General features: G+C 41.8%; 1 protein-coding gene across 5 annotated transcripts in view; it reads right to left on the reverse strand.

The window, feature by feature from the left end:
- The window catches only part of NIN (ninein), a 116592-nt gene that overhangs the window by 81515 nt on the left and 7193 nt on the right, over positions 1-27884 (reverse strand). For all 5 annotated transcript variants that reach the window (XM_064365857.1, XM_064365854.1, XM_064365858.1 and 2 more), the window contains exons 2-3: positions 26396-26599; positions 12567-12648 (exon numbers count right to left, since the gene is read on the reverse strand). In XM_064365857.1, coding sequence (XP_064221927.1) covers positions 12567-12648; positions 26396-26578 — 265 coding nt within the window. In that variant the 5' untranslated portion in view covers positions 26579-26599. The remainder of the gene's footprint in view (positions 1-12566; positions 12649-26395; positions 26600-27884) is intronic.

Consider the following 27884-nt stretch of genomic DNA (forward strand, 5'->3'; position numbering starts at 1 on the left):
TCATTTTATTAGGTCGAGTGATTCTCTTACAGGAAGTGTTTAAGCATACAAAATTTATACTGAAAACTGCATGCATATTTGAAGGTACCTTTTATCAGAAGACAGTGTGTCAGCTTGTGAGCATTCAGGAGCGTCCCAGACACCCGAGCTACGTGTTGGCAGCTGACACCCACAGATGCTAGTCAGATAAGAGGCAATGCAGAACCATCCTTAATTTATTACATATTATTAAATTTTGGTGGCAGACAACAAGATACACCATTAGTGACTATCGGTGTTTGGAAAAGATTAAAAGGAACACTTAGAACCTTGGATAATGGACCACAGTACCTTCCCAGTGTAAGAACAAAGTCACCTCTGGGGATGGAAGGGCAAAGGAGCTCTTATCGCATGCTGCGCTTTTTCAGAGGTAAAAAAGCAGTGGGAGAAAGCAACCATTTTTTAAAAATCTATTGTGATCTAATCCCAAACCTACCAGTGGATGAAATGGTTCCCTAGTTGTTTACTACTAACTACCCCACATAGTGTAGACTCAGTGCTGGATTCAAAACAGCTCTTTTTCTAAGCAATAAAAGGTAATAGATTGTGAGCCAGCAGGGACCTTGTGGAGTCATGGTTTATTTAGCTATATATTTTTGCATTGCCAGGCATTAAAACGTTTATTTCATTATCTATTTTATTATAATTTGAGCAAACTTTAATATTCTTCATAGAATGTATAAACATGATAAAGTCAATTTCTAGAGACATCTACTAAATTGTGTAACCTTTTTGGAATAAAGACATGAGCACACGCAAAGAAAAATGGCTTAAAGTTTTCTCATCACTTTATTTTCCAAACCATGCATGTGACCAATAATGACGTAAACTAATCACACCTTTTAAAACTAGTCACCTCTTAGAATGACACACTCACACATCCCTCTCCCATTTAGAGCATCCGCCTCACTGCACTTACCATGATACGACAGGAACAGAGACGGCAAAGGTAAGGACGCCCAGAGAGAACATTCAAAGTCAACAGCCCTTGCTGGGTTAAGCACTGAAAACTCTTATGATTCTCCTTCTCAATCTCAACCAGAGATTTAGAACTGAACAGCAGCAGTCCACAGAACCATGGGAATTTTAAGACACTCTTCCCCACTCAAGTTAAAGAATGCCTTGAACCTTTCTGACCATGCCTAATGGAAGAGATCCAAATCTGCAACTCAGGGGCTAAGTTTATTTGCTTCATGAGCACATCCAGATGGAACCTTTATTTTTTTTCAGGATGTCATTTTGGAATCATCTTATCTATGTCAGAAAACATGGGCGGTTTTGGTTTATTAAGAAACGAAATTATTGACATCGCGGAGCTTCCTTTAACACAGGTGAGAGTAACTGTTCCAATCACCAGCTCCAAGAAGGGACATGAAATGCCTGGCCAATATGGCAAAACCCCGACTCTACTACAAATACAAAAATTAGCCGGGCATGGAGGCTCGCGCCTGTGGTCCCAGCTAGTTGGGAGGCTGAGGCAGGAGAACCGGCTGAACCTGGGAGGTGGAGGTTGCACTGAGCCAAGACTGCACCACTGAACTCCAGCCTGGGCGACAGGGTGAGACTCTGTCTCAAAAACAGAAACAAAACAAAACAAAAAGAAATGCTATCAAAGTATCAAGGACTGCCATGCTTTCAGTGATTTCCTCGGAAGTGTATTTATGATTCTCCCTGGATTATCAAGCTTCTGAGTCATTTTTCCTTCTTTCCCATTTTCCATTTCTCCTATTTGGCATCACTACAAAAATTAAAATGGGCTTCAAAGGAAAGCAGACAAGCCCGGCCTGCCCAGAGGTATCTCAGACCCCATCCCTGGAGAACTTATTACGAGACACACCAATCAGAGGAAGGTGGCTTTGAGGCAGTCCAACATGACCTAGTATAATTGTCTAGGTTTTATTCCATAAACCAAATGCTTGGTTATGAGCAGGGGACAATAGAGAAACCTTGCTTCAATCCTCTGCTGGAGTAATGTGGAAGTGAGTGACAGTCTCTACAGAGCAAGTGGGAAAAAAACATCTGATCCAGGAGTTAAAAACATGAATACTATTCCTTTTGGCCTTAGAAATTGCAGTCTGGATGCTCACACACTACATTTGTTACTCTACATTGCATCTGTCCCAAGAAGAGAAACTCCAGAGCTGTAATAATGTTCCCCTTCCAAAGCAGGATAAACCACCATGCACAAGTACGATGTTTGACTAGAAGTCATGCACTCATAATAAAAAGAAAATTAGGCCGGGCGCGGTGGCTCAAGCCTGTAATCCCAGCACTTTGGGAGGCCGAGGCGGGTGGATCACGAGGTCGAGAGATCGAGACCATCCTGGTCAACATGGTGAAACCCCGTCTCTACTAAAATACAAAAAATTAGCTGGGCACGGTGGCGCGTGCCTGTAATCCCAGCTACTCAGGAGGCTGAGGCAGGAGAATTGCCTGAACCCAGGAGGCGGAGGTTGCGGTGAGCCGAGATCGCGCCATTGCACTCCAGCCTGGGTAACAAGAGCGAAACTCTGTCTCAAAAAAAAAAAAAAAAAAAAAAAAAAATTAGCTGGGCATGGTGGCGTATGCCTGTAATCCCAGCTACTCAGGAGGCTGAGGCAGGAGAATTGCCTGAACCCAGGAGGTGGAGGTTGCGGTGAGCCGAGATCACGCTATTGCACTCCAGCCTGGGTAACAAGAGCGAAACTCTGTCTCAAAAAAATAAATAAATAAAATAGAATAAAATAAAAAGAAAATTAAAATATGTTGTCAGGGAAAATGACCACTCTAAGTAAATAAGCTGGTTGCAGGCAGGGGAAATAACCAACATCCACCTCATTCCTCTCCCGATTCCTTTCCCAGCTGCAGTGTAGAGGGAAGAAACCCAGTCTCCAACTCCAGATTTCAAGCAATACAGAGTATACTTTTTGCTCTCCCCTAAAACTGACCACTGCATCAGATTACTGCATCTGCAACAGATGTGATACAGGTCACCGCTTAAAATGCTCAGCTCTCCTAAAACCACCGCATGAATGGCCAAAGGCAAAGCAACATCAGCTTCCCTTAGGAAGCCTAAACAATATATAGTCAACTGAATACTTTCTTTGCAAAAACACAAGCTCAGGATCTGGAATGAAGTGGCAGCCATAATTGCTTTATGGAAGTTAAAGGAGATTTTTCAAAGATGCTCCCCAGTGTTAGGCACATTCATTTAACGCATAAGCGTATGTACCAAACACCTGCCATGGGCAAAATGTTATGCTGGCCCTATTGAGGGATATGATGAATATTTTAGCATTTTTTAAATCAAAATTCCCTGTTCCCAAAGATGACCTGAGGCTATTTCCAAGGATTAAGGAAAAAGCCCTGCCCTTAGGATGCTGGTATTCTCATTTTGGAATTCCTGGTATAGGACTTTGCTTTCTAGGACTTTGCTTTCTAAGTCCCTTCTTGACCCATTTAGTGAGCCTGGGAAATCATTCCCAGAGACACCACCCACATCCAAAGCACCTCAGCACAGAAGTAATGCCAGCAGGAGAACCTTCATGTCACATGGCTGCTGAGCTCACAGGGGTGCCAAAATCCATGCGAACTTTCCACAAGGAAAGGTAAAAAATGAAGCATGCACAAATCTCAAGGCAAGCACCCTCAAGAAGCTTTCTTGGGAAAAGGCAGTCATGCAGCAAATGAGCCCCACCTAGCCCCATTCTACATCCCACCTCCTCCTCGCCTATGCTGAATGCACCATTACACGGGGATTACACAGTGAAAATGCACACCCACACCTGACTCTAAATAAGAGAAGGGAAGAGAATCAAAGGGAAGACTAAGAACAAGAAAAACACAGAGACCAAAGGAGACTGACACAGAGAGACAGATGCGGAGAGAGAATGAGACAGAGACTGAGACCAAGAAAGGGAAGGAAGTGGGTGGGGAAAGAGAGACAATAGGGGCCTAGAAGCCTAGGGTGGGTGGGGAAAGGGAGCGAGAGAAGTAGATGTGGGAGGACTACCAGGTAGGGAGTTCAAGACTGAGAGGAGGAGGGAGAGGTGAGCTGGGGTGGAGGAAAGAAGGGAGTGGGGAGGGGAACGTTTCAAGGATGGGAAGCGAGAAGGGGAGGCCAAGAAAGAATAAACAACAGAAAGCCATCAGCAAAAGCTTTCTGACATGATCTGCCATTCCTTTTGCTTCCCAGTGCACTCCCTGCCTCCAGGGCCATCACTGGTAAGCTGCCTCATCACACTTCTGTGTGCACTAAGCTCTTTCCAAGGCAGCTGCTTGGGAGGGCATCAGCACCCCCCTCCCCAACTACTCCTCTCTCGTGGAACCTCCACACAAGATGCAGATGTTTAATTAGGTCTTTCAGTTCTTCCCTGTATGCAGTGACAGAATCTTAGGTGCAGTCTCCACCCCAGTTCCTACCCACCTAAATGATGCTTCTGGCTGGAACACAGGGGCTTCTGAACACAAAGGGTAATGGGGTAACTTCGATTAGCCTTGCCCAGGAGGAAGGCTTCGAGGGGAAAGTGACCCCCCTCCCACTGCCCCCATAAGGTGTCGAAGCTGCTGGATGAGTTGGCATGGCAAGCCCCAGGGCTGACTGGTCTGACTGGATGGTCTAAGTCCTAATGCAATTGAAGATCAGTCAATAGGAAAAAAAATCTTTGAATTGATAATGATATAATTGTTTCCCCAACCTTTTCACAGGAGGATCAACCAGCGGATCCCTGTTAGGATGCCTGCATCTACAGCCATTTTTGGGAAGAAGGATGAGATTCACTTTTTACCTATCTGAACCCTCCCCATTGTTCAAGGGGAACTCAAAACCCATTTCTTTCAAGTAATTCCTTGGCACCACTGTCATGGAACCCTTTCTCCTCTGCATTTAGTGCGATGCACACTGTCTACAGCTCCCAATTTAATCATAACTATGGTCATATTTTTCTAAAAGCATTTTACATGGCAGGATTTCCTACCCAGATAGACCGTAACACTCTCCATGGGAAAGGGCTGTGCTTTAGAATCAAACAGTCCTGGACACCCAGTCCATATCAAGGTTGGGAGCACTGAACCTCATGAAGACTTAGTTTCCTCCCATCTGGAGGGAGGGAAAATAATATGAGCTTCATAGAGTAAGGTCAACATCAGTCTAGCAGCTCCTGCCCAGGGAGCTCCAGTCACACTCTGGTCCATCTACCGGGACTCCTGTGAAGCCAGTGGTGGCCAAAGCTATTGGGCCAGGGAGAGGTGTCCAGCATCAAGCAACCATGGGAGCAAAGTTAGCAAGGTCTCTTAGCCCTCAATCCTGAAGAGTCCCTCAGCCTCAGTTTTTGGTAACAGGTAAGATTAGTGGCAAATGTGTAATGACGTCATCCAGTTCGTCACCTCAGAAACTGGAGCTGCTCTGATCTTGTTCTTGCCCCAATTTTCTCATTAGTCTCCTTTCCCTGCGTCAGTGAGCTGATGTGAGAGGCACACACTGATACTCTAGGACTCCCTGTGGAAAACTGTCATCTTCATGTCCTCTGTTTGGAAACCTTCTTATACATCCACTGAAGTTGACATAAAATATAGAGATGGCCAGGAACAGTGGCTCATGCCTATAATCCCAGCACTTTGGGAGGCTGAGGCAGGTGGATCACCAGAGGTCAGGAGTTTGAGACCAGCCTGGTTAACATGGTGAAACCCTGTTTCTACTAAAAATACAAAATATTAGATGGACATAGTGGTGTGCACCTGTAATCTCAGCTACTTGGGAGGCTGAGGCAGGAGAATCACTTGAACTTGGGAGGCAGAGGCTGAAGTGAGTGAGATCGCACCACTGCACTTCAGCTTGGGCAACAAGAGCGAACTCTATCTTAAAAAATAAAATAAAATAAATAAAATGGACACAACTCCCAAGTAAACTGTTTCATTATCAAAATTCCCACCAACCTTATTTATTTAATTTTAAATGATATGGGTATTTCTTGTACATATACATATTTTTGTCACCTTTTACCCTTAGTAAATTTACCATATAAATAAGTATTCTTTTTTTTTTTTTTTTTTTTTTTTTAAGATGGAGTTTTGCTCTTGTTACCCAGGCTGGAGTGCAATGGCACGATCTCGGCTCACCGCAACCTCCGCCTCCCAGGTTCAGGCAATTCTCCTGCCTCAGCCTCCTGAGTAGCTGGGATTACAGGCACGCACCACCATGCCCAGCTAATTTTTTGTATTAGCAGAGACGGGGTTTCACCATGTTGACCAGGATGGTCTCGATCTCTTGACCTCCTAATCCACCCGCCTCGGCCTCCCAAAGTGCTGGGATTACAGGCTTGAGCCACCGCGCCCGGCCATAAATAAGTATTCTTTTATAGCACAATTTAATAGCTGCTTAGTCATTGATTACATAGATATAGCATGATTTGCTTACAAATATACTGTCCAATTTCTTCATTTGCTTTATACAAGCTAAGTATCCGTTATCTGAAAGGCCTGAAATCAGAAAGAAGTGTTTCAGATTTCAGACTTTCTAAGATTTTAGAAAATCTGGAGTATGCCAGTTGAACATCTCAAATCTCAAACTCCGAAATGTCCAGTGAGCATTTCTTTTGAGTATCATGTTGGTGCTTAAAAAATTTTGGATTAGGCTGGGCACACTGGCTCACGCCTGTAATCCCAGCACTTTGGGAGGCTGAGGCGGATGGATCACGAGGTCAAGAGATCAAGACCATTCTGTCCAACATGGTAAAACCCCATCTCTACTAAAAATACAAAAAAAAATTAGCCAGGTGTGGTGGTGCGTGCCTGTAGTCCCAGCTACTTGGGAGGCTGAGGCAGGCGAATTGCTTGAAAAAGTGGAAAAAGGAAGTTGCAGTGACCAGGATCATGCCACTGCACTCCAGCCTGGCGACAGAGCGAGACTCTGTCTCAAAAAAAAAAAAAAATTGGATTTTGGAGCATTTCATATTTTTGGATTAGGGATGCCCAACATATATATTTTTTCACTATTTTTTAAATGACTAACCTTATACACACATTTTTATGCACATCTATAATTATTTACATAGTGTAAAATCTGAGAGTGGCACCAATTAGCCAAAAGCATTATTATAGTTCTTGATGACTATTAGGTAACCCTAGAAAGGATTTTACACAACATCAGTGGGCATGGGTATTTCCAATTTCAGGATTATAAACACAATCCTAATACCCTCTTTTGTTGTTGTTGTTGTTGGCACTGCTGATGGTAGTGGTTTGCTTTGCTTTTGAGACTGTCTCAAAAACAAACGGAAAGCTCAAAAATGCTCTGTCACCCAGGGTGGAGTGCAATGACGCAATCTCACCTCACTGCAACCTCTGCCTCCCGGGTTCAAGTGATTCTCCTGCCTCAGCCTCCTGAGTAGCTAGAATTATAGGCACCCACCACAATGCCCAGGTAATTTTTATATTTTGTATTTTTAGTACAGACAGGGTTTCACCGTGTTGGTCAGGCTGGTCTCAAACTCCTAACCATAGGTGATCCACAGTCTCAGCTTCTCAAAATGCTGGGATTATAGGTGTGAGCTACAGTGCCCAGCCTGTTTTGCTTTTAACTCTTGGAGAAAACTTCTGGTACTTACTGTTAGCATTTCATTGACACCAACAGAACAGAGACTAAGTTCTTACTTATCTTAACCAAGAGAGGACAACAGAACAAGCATCTTGGGCCATCTGTGTGTAATATCTCCTAAAACAGGGACTTCAGCCAGACTTCAGTGCCTAACCCAAGGCCTCTGAACATATTTATAAATATAAATCTTCAATCACTGAAATCAATATCTAGCCCAGTGACAGGCCATAAAACCTGACTCAAGGCACAATTGCTGAGTAAATGAAACAATATCTATTAAGTGTATGTATCACTTCTTCAAAATATAAAGAAAATAAGCACAATTATGGCAGTCTTTGAAATTAGGGAGGTCTGTTACAATAAAATGTCTTTACCAAAACAATGCCTGGTCCTATTTTTCTAATGAGTTGGCTTTTCCAAACCTGAATTTTCCCCACGAATAAACAAAGAAGAGACATTTTCAATGAATCACATCAAGGAAGAAAGGGCTTCCTGCATTATGCTAACATCTAGCTAAAGGAGAGAAATCTAATGCAAGATGCATCAAACGAGGACAGAATCTCTGGAGAGAGGATCCAGCTGGCATGTTGATGCCATGTAGCTTGGAGCCTGTGCCAGCATTTCCATTACAAAAATCCTATAATCCAAAGCCACAGCAAATTGAATAAATAGCTAATAATTAAGTTGTTGCCCCTCTCCTATTCCAGAAAAATAATTTAAAAATTAAATTGTATACATAGATATGGGAGAATTATGCCACTGGCAATGCTAATGAGTTTAGAATTTATAAAAGACTCCCCACCTCCCAATCCATTTTTCTGCCTTTATCTGAATTGCAGTATCTTTCATTGTGTTGTTGTTATTATAGAAATTGCTTTTTAGGGGAAAAACTCTAAGAGTCTTACAATTATAAATATCTGAGTTTAAAAGATGCTGAAAATAGTCCATATCTTCTGATTCTAAAAATAAAGAAACTGTACCTCAGAGGAGTTATAAATGGCAGAGCTCAAGACTATGGAAATAATAATTTAATTTCATCTCCTCTCAAATCCCCTTAGAGCTTTGTTTTTATAGAATTTATATATAACTGCCTTTTATTAGGAGACTATGAAAACATGAAATATACTATGCATTTGTCCTTAGGAAGAACTTTATAGTTTCAATGAATGTTAAGTAAAATCTTACAGAAACACGAGGCAAGCATTTTTCACAGATACGGATAGTGTCATTTAGATAATGGGAAGCAATACAATCAAATCTTGGAGCTGGAAAGGATTTTATGTATTTTCCAGCACAACCACTTTTACATACAAGGTAACCAAAGACCACTAAGGTCGTGATATATAAGATCACTCGATTAGAGGGACAGAGCCAGCGTTTCCTAACTCCTCACTCAAGGGTGGTTCTATTACATCATGCTGACTTTTCTATATTACGGTCTGGTACAGTATCTGGTATTTTAATTTGTAAAAATACTTGGTGTTATACAATATCAGTTCATGACCCTCTTGGTTTCTAAGGCTGTGCACTATGGCTCCGTTATTATTTTCAGTCTCTTTCTATAGCATAAAGGTAACCTTTTCTCTCAAGGACTACCACATCCACTGATTTCAAAAAAGCAAGGCAGAAATAACCCAGACCTGGTCCCTTCTGGTATAAGATGAACTAACACGAGCAGCCAAATAATGGAGAGGACACGGGCATCCCTGTCCCTCACGATCAGGTGAAACATGCTTTTGTTCATTTCTCCTTGCTGCCTCTGGCCACTTGTCAGACCCTTTTAGCCAGGCTGCACTGACTGAGGACTGGCTCATCCATCTGAAAGTTAAAATCCTAAACCTAAAGCCTCCTTGAATCACATCCCTTGGTGAGACAGTGCAAGCACCCTCCTCTCCCACTAGCTGTAAGACTTCAATTAAGCTACGTCCATCTTTGGGTCTCTATTTGCTCATGGATGAAATGGCAGGGTTCTCTCCAGCCGTAAAATGCTATGATCTATGATTTAAGGGGTAACTACTCCCATAAAGGGAGAGGGAGAGGTAAATGAAGGTGGCCTCTTGATGTACTGCATTTGAATCCCGACTCTACTTCCTCTGTCTCTGCCCAGCCAAATCAGTTTGCCTGCAGGGGGGTTGAGTCACTTTTATTTTTGAGATGGGAGTCTCACTCTGTTGCCCAGGATGGAGTGTGGAGGTGCAATCTTGGCTCACTGCAACCTCTGCCTCCTGGGTTCAAGTGATTCTCCTGCCTCAGCCTTCCGAGTAGCTGGTACTACAGGTGTCCGCCACCACACCTGGCTAATTTTTTGTATTTTTAGTAGAGATGGGGTTTCGTCATGTTGGTCAGGCTGGTCTTGAACTCCTGACCTCAAATGATCTGCCCACCTTGGCCTCCCAAGGTGCTGGGATTAGAGGCGTGAGCCACTGCGCCCGGCTGAGTCACATTCTTGAGTGGGTGGAAGAATGTTTGAGTGGAAAGAATTGCATAATCCCCATGAACAACTGGAGGGGCCTAGGAGAGACTGGCAAGACAGAAAAAGCAGAGATGCTCAGGAAGAAAGCACGGGCTGTGGGAGGAAAGGCTGACTCATGTCTCAAAGCACAGGCTCAATCCTAGATTTCATTCTGCCAGGACAAATGTTAGGGAAGTCATAAATGCTACAAAAAATGCTATCAATAAGTACTTTCCTACTGCATTACACTGATGGGGGGCAGTTTTGTGACAAAGACTTACTGTCTACCCAAAGGATAGAGCACACAGCAAAACTATAAAAATCCCTTCCATGTGTTGGCCCAAAAGACTTATCCAAATTACGATCTTTGCTTGCATAGCAGTGAGGCAGACACGTAACTATGAAACCACTATCTGGAGCTAGATGTATAAACTTCACTTCCTGGCTGTGGCTAAGCTCAACCAGCCATTGTCTAGCTCAGGGGTGTTCAATCTTTTGGTTTCCCTGGGCCACACTCGAAGAAGAATTGTCTTGGACCACACATAAAATACACTAACACTAATGATAGCTGATGAGCTAGAAAAAAAAAAAGGTCCATGCATAAATGTAATAATGTTTTAAGAAAGTTTACAAATTTGTGTTGGGCCGCATTCAAAACTATCCTGGGCTGCATGAGGCCCATGGGCCATGGGTTGGACAAGCTTGATCTAGCTCAGCCTACTGCTTGGATCCCAACAACGTACAACTCTGGGCAGAGACCCTTCACATCTGTAGTCACTACAAATCTGTATATTATGATAATTTTCTGGCAGGTGACAGTGACAGTACAGGTTTTGAAGAAATGGCAGCAGGAGGATCATGCGGATTAGTGCCAGGATGGCCTGTTCCAAATCTACATAAAAGCACATTATCAGCACACAAAACCCTGAATGTATGCTTATGTTATCTATGCTCACGTTAACTAATATCCACCATGGCAGCGATGTCACCATAGCTCTATTTGGGGTCCCCAGATCTTGCAAAATTGTTATCAAGATGACAGACAACCTTTAAAAAGTGAAAACACCAATAAAATGAGACCGCATAAAAAGTCCATGTTCTAACAGTGGTCACCTGTGGAAACTCTAATGTTTGTCTGGAAAATTTCAAGAACGCAATGACCTCCCTCTCAGGCTCACAGGGGGCTTCCAAAAACCTCTATCCGGTGTCAGAGTTAAGAATAACATTGCTAGGGGTGTTACCATGAGTGAAAAAGGGGGAGACTCAATCCAGAATCTAAAACACTGCTAAAGGCAGTGTCCGTACACACAACACAAATCTGGAACACTTCAGAGGGCAGGATGAAGAACTAGATCACCCGGCAAGGGTGGGAAATGAGCTCCCATCTGTGCCTCACCTAAATAGGTCACACTGAATGACTCCTTGTAGTGGCAAAATGTTAATGATTTATCCTCAGTTTCAAAGCTGGACTATATTTTTGATGTGCTCTTTTTTAAAGTAGGGTTTACTGAGGTATAATTTACATAGAGTAAATTTAATCCTTTTAGTGCACTAGTCTCTGGGTTGGAAAAACTCACACAATCCCGTAACTAACTAGCACCATCGAGATACAAAGGTTTCATCATCCCTGCAATTCCTTCATGCCCCTTTGTAGTCAACTCCTACCCCTAGCCCAACAACCACTGATTTGATAAAACCAGACTGTGTTTAGACTCCACTCTACACATCTACCCTATTTCACTGATTTGAAGACACCCACCCAACACACACCAGAAATGAACACTCTGAAATGAGAATGTATTTCACAATTAATGTCATTTTATATTATAATTGGCAACAATTTTTGTTTTTAGAGATACATGAAATAACGTGTCTTACAATCTATGGTGCTTTAAAAGAATCAATGAAGTACAATATTAAGTCTTTTATTTCGAAACATTCGTTGAATACTTACGACATGCTAAGCATTCTTTTAATCACTGCAAATACAAAAATGAACAGCATGGTCCTCAAGGAATTATCACTTGAGAGGAGGAGATATAATTATAATGCAATGTGATCACGTCCACAGTAAAGCATTATCTGCTCATTACGACTAAGTAAAATTATCTCTACACTGGCCACTCTTCTGCCTTTGGGAAAAAAACTTCCCCAAATTATGTCCTTCCATGTACAAGGAAATAAGAATGAATGCAGCTACCATTCAGCTTCATTCTACTCATCCCAAGAATGAGTTATTGCCACACTATCTGACATACTGCCTAGAAACAATCCAATTATTTTCTCCATAATACTATGTTGCTGTAGTAGGGCAGTCTCATTTTAGTGTTCAACAGCTGCAAAGCTTTTATGATAATATTGAAGAGAAGTCACTGAAAATAACTGCTCAATCTGTGAAAGACAGATGTCCCCAGTCTTTCATATACATGCTTCGAGGTCCCCAGACTCTTACTTGGACAACTTTTAAAGGAGAATGCAGAGAAGAAAAGTTAGTGTGCTTACCTGGTTCTTGAAAGTGTTCTTCATTTGATAGAGTCCTGGACAAAATGAGTATTAATGCTTCTTTAAATTGGTCAAAATGTACCTAGAAAAAATTAAAAAATAGATTTAAAGTAATTTCCACAGCTCTAAGAATGCAAACCTTTCTACAAAGTACCAGAACTGTTTTCTTTCCATCCTGACAGCCTTGAAGTGAGTCATAATCCAATTTGTTGCTTTTTTTCTTCATTTCTCTAAAGACAGAAGGGAAAACAGGCTCATCATTTTGATCCCCAGTGTCATAAACATTCATATCAATACTCACCCCCTAGGAAAAAAGCTATATAGCAAATTCATCTTTATAAACTCAGAAAAAGATACATTTTAAGCTCTCAGTTCTTTTTATTTTTCTGAACAAGACCAGAAGAGGAAGATGTTAGGCTACACATTGGAAGAGACTTGCCTGTAATCCTAGCTACTCGGGAGGCTGAGGCAGGAGAATTGCCTGAACCCAGGAGGTGGAGGTTGCGGTGAGCCGAGATCGCGCCATTGCACTCCAGCCTGGGTAACAAGAGCGAAACTCCGTCTCAAAAAAAAAAAAAAAAAAAAAAAAGGAAGAGACTTGCCAAGCAAATGAGCCAACAGAACGGTGCCCCACAGATCCTTTCATACCTTGAGATATTCTAGAAGGGAGTGATCTGTCTTTTTAGGATGACTTGAATATAGTCTTGCTTGGGGGCAGGTATATAATATTTATTTCCCAAGGCCCCTATGATTCCATAAATAAGCAAAAATCAATAGCAAATTTACAAAGGATAAAAGAATCTTAAGAAGTATTTTTCAGAATTCTTAAAAAATAGAGTTATCTTGACTGAAGTTGGAAAGTACCTGAGTTTCATTTACGTAAATAGTCAGAACTAGGATATTACTTTGTTGAAAAGGTAAAAGCATTTTCTTTATGGCCATGGATATTCTCTAACTTAAATGTATGTCATGGGTTTCTTCTCATCACAATTCTAGTTTGATAATGTGGCACCTATTGACATAGAACCCCCATATAAACACAAAATTGGTAAATTTGTAATCTGGACTGCTATGGGATAAGTCTCTTTGGATGTCATTACAAAACACTGCCTAGAGGTTTAATATAAGTGACAGACAAACTTCCAAATCAAATTTACAAAAGTAGCATATTTGATTAGTTATTGAAACAGTGAACAAAAAAATCACATCATGTCTTATCCGTGAAAATCAAAACAAAATCGAGGAATCCATTGAGATTTATATGTCATAAAATTGTATCTCCTTGCGATATACCACACTCTCCCAAAGTATGTGTGATTTCTCTACCGTGTTAGTTTTGATTGATTGGAATTTCTTACTGAAATCATTAGATTATATTTCATATATTTAAGGTGTATAACTTGATGATTTGATATATGTATACAATGTGAAATAATTACCACATTCAAGCTAATTAAAATATATATCACCTCAGTGAGCTACCTTTTTACAGATTTTAAAAATCTACATAATCTAAGGAGCCAGAGCAGAAGTCTGTCAAGGAAAACCAGGCATCTGTGAAAGATCCAGGGTGGTACAATCCATGAAAGGGTAAAAGATCGTAGAAAGGTAGGCTATGTTAATTAGGTTTCACAGTCAAACAGCCTGGGGGAGGGAGGACAGCCAGGTCCCACTACTGTCCCAGAGTCAGAGATAGTCTCCAGTTGACATGGCCAAGGCTATCTTCCCAACAGCCAGTTCACAAGCACCACACACTCAAGAACTCTGCCACTCAGAGCCACTTGACAGGCATCTATGAATTTCCATAGAATCATTCATTCTTCTCAGGGCAGCCAGAGCAGGGTTAGGAGGACACACACAGGACTACAGCCAGGTGAGTCCAGGCTCTAACCCAAGCTCTTCCTTTACTTCCTGATGTGAACTGGCGACATTACAAAGCCTCTGCAAGCTCTAGTTTGTTCATCTGGAAAACTGGGGATATCTAATAACAGATATTTATTACTCATTCAATAAATAATTATTAAGCAGTTGCTCTTTGCCAGGCACTATACATGGCCCTGATGACACAGTAGTGAATGAGAGTGACAAGCCTCTGTGCCATGATGCTCACAGTCTCAGGAAATGTCACAGAGAGTCCAGGCAGCTGCTAAGAGCACTGCATGTATTTTATGGTATTTATTAATACCACCTCCCTGTGTTAGGAAGATAAAATGAGAATTAGGTCAAGTATGAGGAATGTCCTGGGACTCTTAGATAACCAGCAAGTGGTAGTTAATACTACCAAGGAATAGTAAAGGGGTGACTGATTGTTCCCACCACTTTTATAAAGAATCAGGGCCACGGCTGGGCACGGTGGCTCATGCCTGTGATCCCAACACTTTGAGAGGCCAGGGCAGGTGAATTACCTGAGGCCAGGAGTTTGAGACCAACCTGGCCAACATAGTGAAACCCCACCTCTACTAAAAATACAAAAATAAGCTGAGCATGCTGGCGTGCACCTGTAATCTCAACTACTTGGGAGGCTAAGGCAGGACAATTGCTTGAACTCAGGAGCTGAAGGTTGCAGTGAGCCAAGATCGAGCCACTGCACTCCAGCCTGGGTGACAAGAGAGAAACTCCATCTCAAAAGAAAAAAAAAAAAAGAATCAGGGTCGTATTTTCAAGCAAAGCTAATTGCCATGAAAGTGACCAAGACAGCCAAGTGTGAGTGGTGGGGGTGGCAGCAGGGAGGTCCAAGGGCCTGCCTTCTCCCCCAGGATCTGTGGAGTTGCCCGGTATCAGAGAAACTGATCCAGTTTGCTGTATTTAGTGACCTGTAACTCTAGGTTTCTTCTCTCTCCTAAGGATATTAATGGAGGGGACTGAATGAAACCTAAGTCTCTCATTGCAAGAGTTACAATTTGAATGTAAAGAAGGTTCTCTTTCAAAAGTAAGGTGTTTGTCTGGAGGATTTCAGATCCTTTACCCACAGTTGACTCTGTGGGTCTCCCCTGGGTCTTCTGAAGCTGTAAGTTTTGATGGAGACCACTGGAAATAACCTCCCTGAATTTGGTCCTGACATAGTTCTATTCATAGTCCAAAGGTCACTCAGTAGTCCATCTACCTCAATTTTACTTTCTCTGACAAAAGACAAAGACATCTATAATCTGGAATTAATTCTAATAAACTTCCAAGGCTTTACGTGAGGCCTAAGTATCCTTTGAATATGGTATGACAAACACACAAGCTTTTGAGACAGTGTAAGCTTCATTTATATGGAGTTTGTTTATTTCACAGCCTCACCTATCTGGAGTACAGCAGACAACCAGGAAAGAAACACACAGGGTCAAAAGCTTCGGGAGGTGTCATAAAGCCCAGGCCCTCTTCCCATAGAAAATGCCACAGGACCAACTCAGGATTTCTACATTTCTACTCTACCTGATTATTACAAACCTCATGATCCTGCTTCCCAACTCTCTACAGATTGGAAGCAGCAAGTAAAGACAGCGGCACTCCAAGCTAAAAGTACAAGGAGTAATTACTGACATATTTGCCAGGTGTGGTGACGTGCGCCTGTCATCCCAGATACTTGGGAGGCTGAAACAGGAGAACTGCTTGACGACAGGAGTTTGAGACCAGCCTGATAACACAGCAAGACTCCATCTCGAAAATAAAAAAATAAAAGAAGCAATTATTGACCTATTGAGATTGAGGAAAGACATTAACCATCCTCCTTCAAACAAAAATAAAGTATAATGCTTTTTATACTTTACAAAGATATTTTTAAAAATCTATTAAAAACTACATAAACTATAAAGAAGACAACAGGTGCATTCAAAAACTGAATAGACTGGGGTTATTTAGTGTTGGGGCAAGGATTCATTCAGTGAATCCTGAGGGAATTACTCTTTTTCTTTGTTGTTGCTTTTTGTTGAGATGGAGTCTCGCTCTTGTCACCCAGGCTGGAGTGCAATGGTGCAATTTCAGCTCACTGCAACCTTTACCTCCTGGGTTCAAGCAATTCTCCTGCCTCATCCTCCTGAATAGCTGGGATTACAGGTGCCCACCACCACACCTGGCTAATTTTTGTATTTTTAGTAGAGACAGGGTTTTACCATGTTATGCAGGCTGGTCTCAAACTCCTGACCTCAGGTGATCCGTGTGCCTGGTCTCCCAAAGTGTAAGGATTACAGGTGTGAGCCACCACGCCCAGCTCTGAGGGTATTACTCTTAAGAACAGAAGAAAAACTGATGGGTTAGATTTTAAATGGTCAAGAACAATCTAATTGTGTTTAATACACTCTTGTACAGGATAAAAGTAAAATTCTGAATCCTCGAGGGTATTATTGTAGGTTCATTCTTTCCTAGACCATTTTGTCATTTGAATCTCACAATATTCATGTGAGTCATGGCAGAAAACCTACCTCAACACTGAAAGAAGAGAGGTAAAGAAGGCATACACCAGGCCTTCTGACCAGACTCATCAGAGCCCAGCAAGCCTGCCTGGCTCTGGCCCTCTTCCCTCTTGGTCTGACCGCTCAGTGAAATCCCTTGCTGCTGCTACAAGTCAAATTCTCAACTTCACATGAAGCCACCAGGTGTAAAGCACACATCAGGTATAAGGCAGGATCAGGAAATACATAACCTCTGCCCTCAAGGAGTTTATCAGCTATACCATAGCCTCCAGAAAGTGGAAGGGTGGAATGAGGAAAAAGAGAGGAAGGTTTATTAGTAACTACAAAATAGAAGCCGGTATGTGCCTCAGAGAGACAAAAGCTGGTAGGGGCCTCTGATAAACAAGCATGTCCTACTTGGCCAATAGGTAGGAAAAGAGGGACAGTTTTGAAACGCTTGAATTCTCTAAGATCTTCACAGACAGAGATGAAAGGTTTCCAAAATGTACTTGTGATGCAGTAAATCAGCCTCATTTTATATGAAAAGGGGCTCTATAAAAGATTAAACATGACTATTAACTCAGAGGCTCTTCACAGCCCAATAACATCCACTTGGTTGAATTCCTCTTTTCCCAGCAAAAAGTCCGAAAATTCACACACCACTCAGCAGCTGGTTCAAACCATTAGAGCAGCTTTAAGTCTTACATTGATCTTTATTTTCCTTCTTGCAAGTGTAGACACTGAGCCCTTGGATTTAAATAGCAGTAAATGCCTCATCTTAAAGAGATAATTCTCTTGTGGAGGACGAGACTGCTATTTTCCATCAATGCTCATGAATAGTGATGTGGTGGAAAAGCCCCTTAGGGCACAACTCAAAACCAAAATGCTGATGAGCGCCTCCACCGGTGGGCTATGTTCAGTGACTGGAATGTTTAAGTACCATTTTTCTCCTTTCCAAGGGAGCTTTACTATTGCATTTTGTTAAAAATTAGAAATCTCCCAAATATACAATACAATTAAGTCCCACAAGGTAACAAGGTTCTGAGTTGTACTTACACTGGTTGGTACCTCCTCATCTGAATAACAATTGCTGCCATTCATTTTACAAGCATTCCTGTACCTGGTATGCCTCAAAGGGCAGTTTGCAGCGATGAGAAAATTACATGACTGACGAAAAACACACATGACATTTAAACTAGATTAAGTGGAAGACCAGTCAAGTCTGATATTTTTGTCATGTGTCACCACCTCTTAGGAGAAATTTATCTCATCACTCTTCCTCTCCACGTTTCATATGAATGCTTTTTTAGAAACACAATTTGCTTTTTTTAAAAAAAGAACTTAAGTACCACACAAGAAACAAATTCAAACCACACACACACAAAAGCCCGGTAACAGGAAGCAGAATAAGGAAGCTAATGTTGCATAAACTCATCTTGTGCAATTGTGGAGATCGCATGCAGTTTCCATATGTGTACAGGCACTACTTGAAATAGACCCAAGGTGGGAGAACTCAAGCGAGTGCTAAACAAGGTGAGTTTATGAAACAAGACAAAGGTCTATGTAACTAATACAAACTTAGTAGGTTGGTGTTTACTAATATAAAGAGAAATTAATGAAAGAACATTCAAAACATTGTGTTAATTGAAATGGCTGTAAAAATATGGACTTATCAGAAGGTCAATGCACAGGAAAATGCTTACGGCATTATGCAGAGAAATGACACAGACTAAAAAAGAGGCAGTTTTGTGATGAAAGATACACTTATATTTTATTTTAAGTAAGGTATTCAGGTTATTGTAACTTAATATTCATTTACTGCAGACAATGCAGAGAGAGGCAAAGGCTATTTTAAAAGGTAGGTTTATAAAACCTAAAGCAACTATATGAAGCTGTACTCCAGACTGATCCAGGGAATCCTGTTTACAGATGGAAATTAATTCAAACCACAACCACACAAGAGAACTTCTAGCAAATTTACTTTCCACTCTAACCATGTTTCTTGGTAAATCATTCCTAGGAAGACACTATTTATCCAAAAGTCATTCTGGGTACGTAGAGGGTAGCGGAAAGGAGCATACAGCCAGACACTGCAAGTTAGCTGTGTCCTTGGCTCTGTGATAAGCCTTTGATACACACAAATCTCAGGCCACCTTCATCACAGTCTTGTAAGGCAAGTATTCTGCCCATTACACTGATGAAAAAACTGAGGCTGAGAGTATTTAAGATAATATGTTCATATGGTTAAAAAGTGGCAAGAACTGAATAGCCGAGACAATCCTAAGCAAAAAGTACAAAGCTGGAGGCATCATGCTACCCACTTCAAACTGTACTACAAAGTTATAGTAATTAAAACAGCATGGTCCTGGTAGAAAAACAGACACATAGACCAATGGAACAGAATAGAAAACTCAGAAATAAGACTGCACACCTACAACCATCTGATCTTCAACAAACCTGACAAAAACAAGCAGTGGGGAAACGAGTCCCTATTTAATAAATGGTGCTGGGAGAACTGGCTAGTTATATGCAGAAAATTGAAACTGAATCCCTTCCTTACATGTTATACAAAAATTAACTCAAGATAGATTAAAGATTTAAATGTAAAACCCCAAACTATAAAAACCCTAGAAGAAAATCTATGCAACACCATTCAGGACATAGGCATGGGCAAAAAATTTCATGACAAAAATGCCAAAAGCAATAGCAACTAAAGCAAAAATTGACAAGTGAGATCTAATTAAACTAAAGAGTTTCTGCACAGTAAAAGAAACTATTGTCAGAGTGAACAGACAACCTACAGAATGGGAGAAAATTTTTGCAATCTATCAATCTGACAAAGGTCTAATATCCAGAGTTTACAAGGAACTTAAACACATTTACAAGAAAATAAACAATCCCATAAAAAGTGGGCAAAGGACATGAACAGGCATTTCTCAAAAGAGGACATTCATGCAGCCAACAAATATGAAAAAAAGCTCAATATCACTGATCATTAGAGAAAAGCAAATCAAAATCACAATGAGATGCCATGCCAGTCAGAATGGCAATTAATACATAGTCCAGAAACAACAGATGCTGGTGAGGTTGTGGAGAAAAAGGAACACTTTTACGCTGCTGGTGGGAGTGTAAATTAGTCCAACGATTGTGGAAGACAGTGTGGTGATTCCTCAAAGACCTAGAGGCAGAAATACCATTTGATCCAGCAATCCCTCTACTGGGTATATAACCATAAGAAAATAAATCATTCTATTATAAAGATACATGCACGCATATGTTCACTGCAGCATTATTCACAATAGCAAAGACATAGAGTCAACCCAAATGCCCATCAATGATAGAATGGATAAAGAAAATGTGGTACATGTATACCATGGAATACCATGCAGTCATAAAAAGGAATGGAATCAGCCGGGTGCAGTGGCTCACACCTGTAATTCCAGCACTTTGGGAGGCCAAGGTGGGCAGATCACAAGGTCAGGAGTTCGAGACCAGCCTGGCCAACACTGTGAAACCCTGTCTCTACTAAAGATACAAAAAATTAGCAGGGCGTGGTGGTGCATGCCTCTAATCCCAGCTTCTCAGGAGGCTGAGGCAGGAGAATTGCTTGAACCTGAGATGCAGAGGTTGCAGTGAGTGAGCTGAGATTGTATCACTGCACTCCAGCCTGGGTGACAAGGAGACTCCATGTCAAAAAAAAAAAAAAAAAAGGAATGAAATCATGGCCTTTGCAGGACACGGATGGAGCTGGAAGCTGTTATCCTCAGGAAACTAAAGCAGAACAGAAAACCAAACACCACATGTTCGCAAAGTGGAAGGTGAACAGTGAAAACACGTGGACTCATTGGCAGGGAGGCAGGGGATGGGCGGGGAACAGCACACACACTGGACCTGTGAGGTTGGGGGAGGGAGAGCATCAGGAAGAATATCTCATGGATGCTGGGCTTAACACTTAGGGAATGGGTTGATCTGTGCAGCAAACCACCATGACACACATTTACCTATGCAACAAACCTGCACATCCTGCATATGTACCCCAGAGCTTAAAATAAAAGTTGAAGGGGGAAAAAAATGGCAAGAAGGGGAACTTGAATCCAGGACTGATTTCAAAGCCTGGGCTCTAATTGTATACTATCTCGATGTAGTGGTGGTAGTGTTTGTGGGGCAGGGTGTGGGAATGGAGAGTCACTTTTGCATATTTGGAGTTAGAGGAAACTGTGGAAATATACATTCAAATGCAGGGGCTGGGAAATCCAGTATACCATCCTGGCACTGACTCAAATGACTCATCTGATCTTGCAAAAGCCAAGGTTTCTCTGTCAGACAGATGAACTCTGAAGTCTAAAATCTGAGAAAGACACTGAAGAACTTTACGTCTCCTCTGTCCAGACAGGAAGCTACTCATAAAAGTATCCATGAAATAATGATGAAATCTAATGGGTATCCCTAACCATAGAAATAAGGCATTATCGGCTGGGTGCAGTGGCTCATGCCTGTAATCCCAGCACTTTGGGAGGCCAAGGCAGGCAGATCATGAGGTCAGGAGTTCAAGACCATCCTGGCCAACATGGTGAAACCCCGTCTCTACTAAAAAATACAAAAATTACCTGGGCATGGAGCTAATGCCTGTAATCCCAGCTACTTGGGAAGCTGATGTAGGAGAATTGTTTGAACTGGAACCTGGGAGGCAGAGGTTGCAGTGAGCCAAGATCACACTACTGCACTCCAGCCTGAGCTACAGAGTGAGACTCTATCTCAAAAAAAAAAAAAAGAAAAGAAAAAAAAGAAAGAAAGAAAGAAGGCAATATGAAATCAGGTCGGTAGAAGAGAATGGCCATTTAGTGATTGTTCCTCCCTGCTGTTCTGAGTCCAGCCCTTCCCTACAGCTCTCCCCTCTTGATCCCTGTCACACTAAAAATCCCATTGAGAGACTCAACAATTTACTGTACACAAAAACACACTTAATTCTGCAATGAGTTTGATGAGAAAACATTAATACAGAGTAAAGGCAACTTTAGCGGTCTCCTAATAAGGTCTTCTTTTCTATAAATGGGAAACCACAGACCCTGAGGAGTTCAAATCTGAAGACTAGATCCAAGTCCCCATATGCAAAAAACCTCCTCCCAGCTATCTTTTCTCTCCCACACCACAGACCATTGTCCTCAGTGGGTTTAAGTCTCCCAGGCTCCCTTCCACAAGCAGAGACAACCAGTCTGACTTTTCCATTAGTTATATTATGACAACCCCATCAGCAGCACCACTATTACAAACCAAAGGCAGTTAACATTGAATGTAATTTTGCATACAGAGAACAAGTCCAAATCAGCATTACAGGAAAGCACTTCTCCATTTTCAACTTACACTTCAAATGATTAAAATGTGTAGAAGAGAAAGAAATCATAAAAAGCTTTTGAGTTGGAAGCAAACCCACCACATCAAATAAAGAAGTTTAGAGAACCTCAAACCCTTTCAGAAATGTCAGAAAATTGAGCTAAATTATATAATTATTTGTACAGCTATCAAATTTTAATACTAAAAATTTCAACACACCTTTGATTACCAAAGTCCATGTACCTATGGGACTTTAGAAATCAATGGTGATTTCTGCTGCCTGGTGGCTTATTACCCAGTGACACAGGGTATTTCAGTATCCAAATTCATATTAAAGAACATAACAATGAAACTCGTCAGAACTTCAGGGGGCTGTTTTGTCTCAAAGTTAGTATACTGCGTAAGGAAAGAATGGTTTTTTTTGAGACGGAGTCTCGCTCTGTTGCCCAGACTGGAATGTAGTGGCGTGATCTTGGCTCACTGCAACCTCCACCTCCCAGGTTCAAGCAATTCTCCTGTCTCAGCCTCCTGAGTAGCTGGGATTACAAGCACCCGCCGCAATTCTGTGTATTTTTAGTACAGATGGGATTTCACTGTGTTGCCCAGGCTGGTCTCTACCTCCTGAGCTCAGGCAATCCACCCACCTCGCCTTCAAAGTGCTGGGATTACAGAGGTGAGCCACTGTGCCTGGCCAAGAACACATTTTCAAAACTGAATATAATTAAATGTTTCAACAAAACCAAGGCAAATTATCTTCATGTCCTGATTTCTAATAAAAGAGATAGAGAGGTATGCAGAAACACTTCATTTAAGCATCTACAATTAGTATAATTGCTTGGATAAAACTTGGTTCATGGTTCCCTTAGATTTTTGTAGTATTTGCTCCCTGTGCTACTCATTTGCCATGTATATTACCCGACTAGATTGTAAGTTTTTCAGTGTCTTGAGGAGCCCCTTGTAATGAGGCCTCACCTAGCTGACAGGTGCTTAATTGATGACAAAGATATGACAGAAATCTTTTCACAACCTAGTGGTAAACACATATCAACAATATCCCTTTTCCTTCAAATAGGGATCCACAAGCCTTGGGCATTTCAAACACCTGCACAGTAACCACCTTGCTCAAGTGAATATGGTTTCCAGCTATAAAGCAAGACACATGAATGGAAACATAATTTGGGGGGAAATGACCTATTGGTAAAACGCATAGAAATGGCAAGTTGAGTTAAGTTACTGTCATTAACACCTGCTAAAAGAAACATTAGCCAAGTTATTGAAGATGGTTGTAAAATTTAAAAATAAATACACAATGTTCGTATTCCTGGTTGAGAGAGACAATGTGTTTCATCTTACTTCCTTTTCAAGAAAAAAAGGATTAATTCAGCCCAAGTCCAACAGAGGTAACATGGAAGTTGTATTTGATTTAAAAATTACATTAAGATTTAAAAGACAAAATTAAAGCCAGAAGCATCCAGGAAGTTGATGGAAACTAATGCATCCAAAACCCAATTTAATGGAAAAGTATAGTTTATAGTAAATTTAAATATAAATAACTTGGACCCCGATACAGTTTGGGCGTGTCACCACCCAAATGTTTCAAATTGTAGCTCCCATAATTCCCACGTGTTATGGGAGGGACTCGGTGGGAGATAACTGAATGGGGCTGGTGGGGGGGATCCCCCATACTGTTCTTGTGGTAGTAAGTCTCATGAGATCTGATGGTTTTATAAGAGGTTTCCCTTTGGCTCGGCTCTCATTCTCTCTTGCCTGCCACTGAGTAAGGTGTGTAGCTCATCTTCTCACTCTCTCTCACCTTCCACCATGATTTTGAGGCCTCTCCAGCCACATGGAACTGGGAGTCCCTTAAACCTCTTTTTCTTTATAAATTACCCAGTCTCGGGTATGTCTTTATGAGAGCATGAAAACAGACTAATACAGACCTATACCATAAGACGGCAGGAATGTCTGGTACACAGGACACACGATGCATATCTGCTGAATTAACGAATAGGTGAATATATTTAGATTCGTTAAGCTACCCTTTTTTTTTAATTATTAAGCCAAGCTGCTAACCCTTACAAATTTTTCTATAAATATCTTCTAAAGAGAAGAAAGATGACTGGCAGTAGAAACCACTTATAATTTTACAACTATAATCCCTACTGTATGCATCATGAAAATGGTAACACTTGGATGACTCCAGTGAATCCTATGGAATTTTTTCCTTGTAATTTAAAATTACAGACCACTTAGAGTATCTTAACAACATATGGCCAAGTTTGTGTGATCATCTGAGGAGAATAAGTCAGTTTCATGAAAAAATGCAAATTTAACAGTAGTGCATTAATTCATGCCAACCCCCACTCTCAAGACCATCACCAGGGACCTCCCATATGAAATCAATACGCATCCATCTATTTAACTTTTATCACTGGCTCACAAAGCAAATATCACGCTATAGACCACTTACGTATTCATCATGCAGGCAAATAGCAAGTGTCAAAAGCAGGAGGGTAGTGTCAAGTCGTTAACAAATCAATCTATAACTGTTCCCTGTTCGAGTCTACCAAATGAGGGCAAATGCAACACCTGGAGAGCAAACTGTGGACCTGCCGCCAAGGCGCCATCAGTTTATGGCGCAGCAGACTCTAAGAACACCGCTCAAGGAAACCTTAGTTCTATCCAGCCTTTTCAGGCTTTAATGAGCATTAAAACACATCAGCCCTTTGATACTATCCTTTAGACACCAAAGGTCTTGAGATCCCTAAGGACCACACAGGGAGATGCCGGGTTTTTTGCTCCCCACAGTGTCTAAGACTGAGGCAGAACTGGAAAATATGTGAGTGCATGACATGATAAGGAGCAAACGGTTCAATCTTCAAAGCTTCATTTTAAGATTATTAAAGCAAGATTTTCAGCATTTTATGGAGACCACATGCATTTATAGACAGCTAATCCTGTCCCCACAAGAGGCCAAGAATGGCTCCGGTTTTTGCAAAGAATTCACATTTTTTTTCAAGTGTGAGCCCCATTTAACATCACACTTATGTGCCAAGTGCCTGAGAATATCATCTTTTGCACATTAATTTCAGGATGATTGGTACTCCTGTCTGTCTCAGGTTACAGAAAGCCAATACATAGTACTATATCTGAAGTAACTTACCTATCCTGTCAGCTAAAAGACAGCGAAAATGAAATGAAGAAAAGGAAGTTCAGTCACTGGAGTAAAGTTAAGCCTCATGACTGGTTCTTCAATTTATACGTAATAAAAACCAGAATGAAGCAACAGAGTGCAAAAGGTGTTGTCCATCTTTTTCTCCCATCATTCCAAAAACCAACAGCAAGAAACTTGACTCAGCCATATAAATGAAGCTATTGATTATAAATAGCTATTCATTATAAATAAGGCAAATAATAAAAGCTATTAGTTATGAGAATTGAAGGCAATCTTAGGTAATGGCAGATCAAATATTCACCACTGGCAAAAAGAAAATAAGACCCTCTCTCACTCCTTACTCACATCTGTGACTTATCTATGGTAATAACATGACTATTTGCTGTCAAACACAGAAGTTAACATTGGCGTGCGCATTCACATCCCTGCTGGAAGCAAATCGTGCTGGGTTTTAAATGAACCTGCACTGTATTTACTTACCCTTCTGTCTTATTTCCTGAGTAGAAGGTTTAATTAATACTTCACCCAGAAATAATCCACACAAGAAATAGCTTCATTGGGGGTAAAAGTCATAACAGTAGTTTTCTTATTGCATTTTCTTTCTCTTCAATGGAAATCTCACCCTCCTCCTTTCTGGCCCAGTGATAAATGTAGAGTCAATAAAATAAACCACAAAGAACAAGACAAAAGCTGGAAAACATCCTTTCATTACCTCTTTTTCCTTATCTAAGATGCTCACCGTGCCCTGTAATTCAAGAGCACAAATTAAAGCAGGCCCTCGTCACCAGAGCAAACTGGACTGTAATGTCACACCCATCACATTCTTCTTTTTACCATAACAGCTAGAATGCTAGAAACAAGTTGCAACATGTGTGGTCTGCCCTGCCCCCGGCACCCCAACAGGAACCGCACCCCACTTCCCACAGCCCATGTTCTTCCCCAGACCTTACCCTGCCCAAGAGGTTGTCCTGAAGTAACGTCTGCTGCAGCACTGGGGCCACCTCCTCCAAGCTCAACATGTGGCAAAGGTCGGTGAGCTCCTCCTGCCCCAGGGACCCTGTGCCCGTCGTGTCAAAACTGTCAAACAGCTCCTTGAGTCGGGCCTCATGCTGGTCCTGCTCCACCTCATCCATCCCATAGCCCACAGCGCTCACCTGTGTAGGACAGAGACAAGGACAGGTTGTGGCAGCCTCTCCAGTCCTACTGTGGTCGCCCTTGGCACATTCCCCTTCTCTGCACCCCACCAGTGAATGCTCTGGACCACCCAGTTTCTGGTGCACCCCACAGCGAGACTTCCCGGTCTCTGCAGGACCAGCCCTGGCCGATGATGCTCCCGAATGCAATCACACCAGGAGCGCATACATAAGCTCGGATCATGCTGGGAGCAACATTACCAGAATGAGGGGGTCACGTAGGGTAGAAGACACCCTCCTCTCTTGCCTGGTCCTGAAGGGGACAGCCAGACTGCCAAACTCAAGGCTGAAGGTAGTTCTCTATCAGGTCTTCTAGCCCAGGACTTTAAGAAGGTGAAAAGCCACTTTGACAGCAAGACTATTCAAGTGAACTAATTGTTAGCACCAACAGACTATACGGTCTGAGCTTCCATGCTGGTAGGCGAGCTTTAGACAACCTGTCCAGATGTTGCAATCGGTCCACGTGGCCAAGTGCATTCGTTCTAGTTCATTCAGCTTAAATGGCCCCCATCAAAGCTAGACGGGAGGGCTACAGCAGGAGGCACTAGACAAATAGAACGTCTGCTACAAAACCACCTCCCTGTTTACATAAAACCAAATGCCTTTTACAGGAGCTCCTCAAAAAGCAGCTCAATTAACGTCACTGGTGCAATTACATAAGGTGTGACAGAAAGAATATTCCCTGAGGCTTGCTTTAGTCCCAGAGAGTTTTAGGTAACGCTTAGTTGCCTAGAGAAAAGGGAAGATGCTATTTCAACCTTTCAGACAGTGGGTTTTAAAGGAGCCATAGACTGATTTCTATGAGTCACACAGCATCTCAGGGAACCTCCACTCAATAGAGCATCTCACCTCTTTATGCCTGGTTAACCTGTCCTCCATCTCTCTCACCTCTTTATGCCTGGTTAACCTGTCCTCCATCTCTCTCACCTCTTTATGCCTGGTTAACCTGTCCTCCATCTCTCTCACCTCTTTATGCCTGGTTAACCTGTCCTCCATCTCTCTCACCTCTTTATGCCTGGTTAACCTGTCCTCCATCTCTCTCACCTCTTTATGCCTGGTTAACCTGTCCTCCATCTCTCTCACCTCTTTATGCCTGGTTAACCTGTCTTCCATCTCTCTCACCTTACCTGTACTCTAGGCTTTCCATTTTACCACCTTTCTTAGGATCAGTAAAAACTTGGAGACATCAACAACTGAGTCATTTTTGTTAAAAATATACATCACAAAATTCCAGGTAGCTTGTATT

This window comes from Aotus nancymaae, unplaced genomic scaffold, assembly GCF_030222135.1.
Source record: "Aotus nancymaae isolate 86718 unplaced genomic scaffold, 86718_ANA_hifiasm-v0.15.2.pri h1tg000062l, whole genome shotgun sequence".
NCBI lineage: Eukaryota > Metazoa > Chordata > Mammalia > Primates > Aotidae > Aotus > Aotus nancymaae.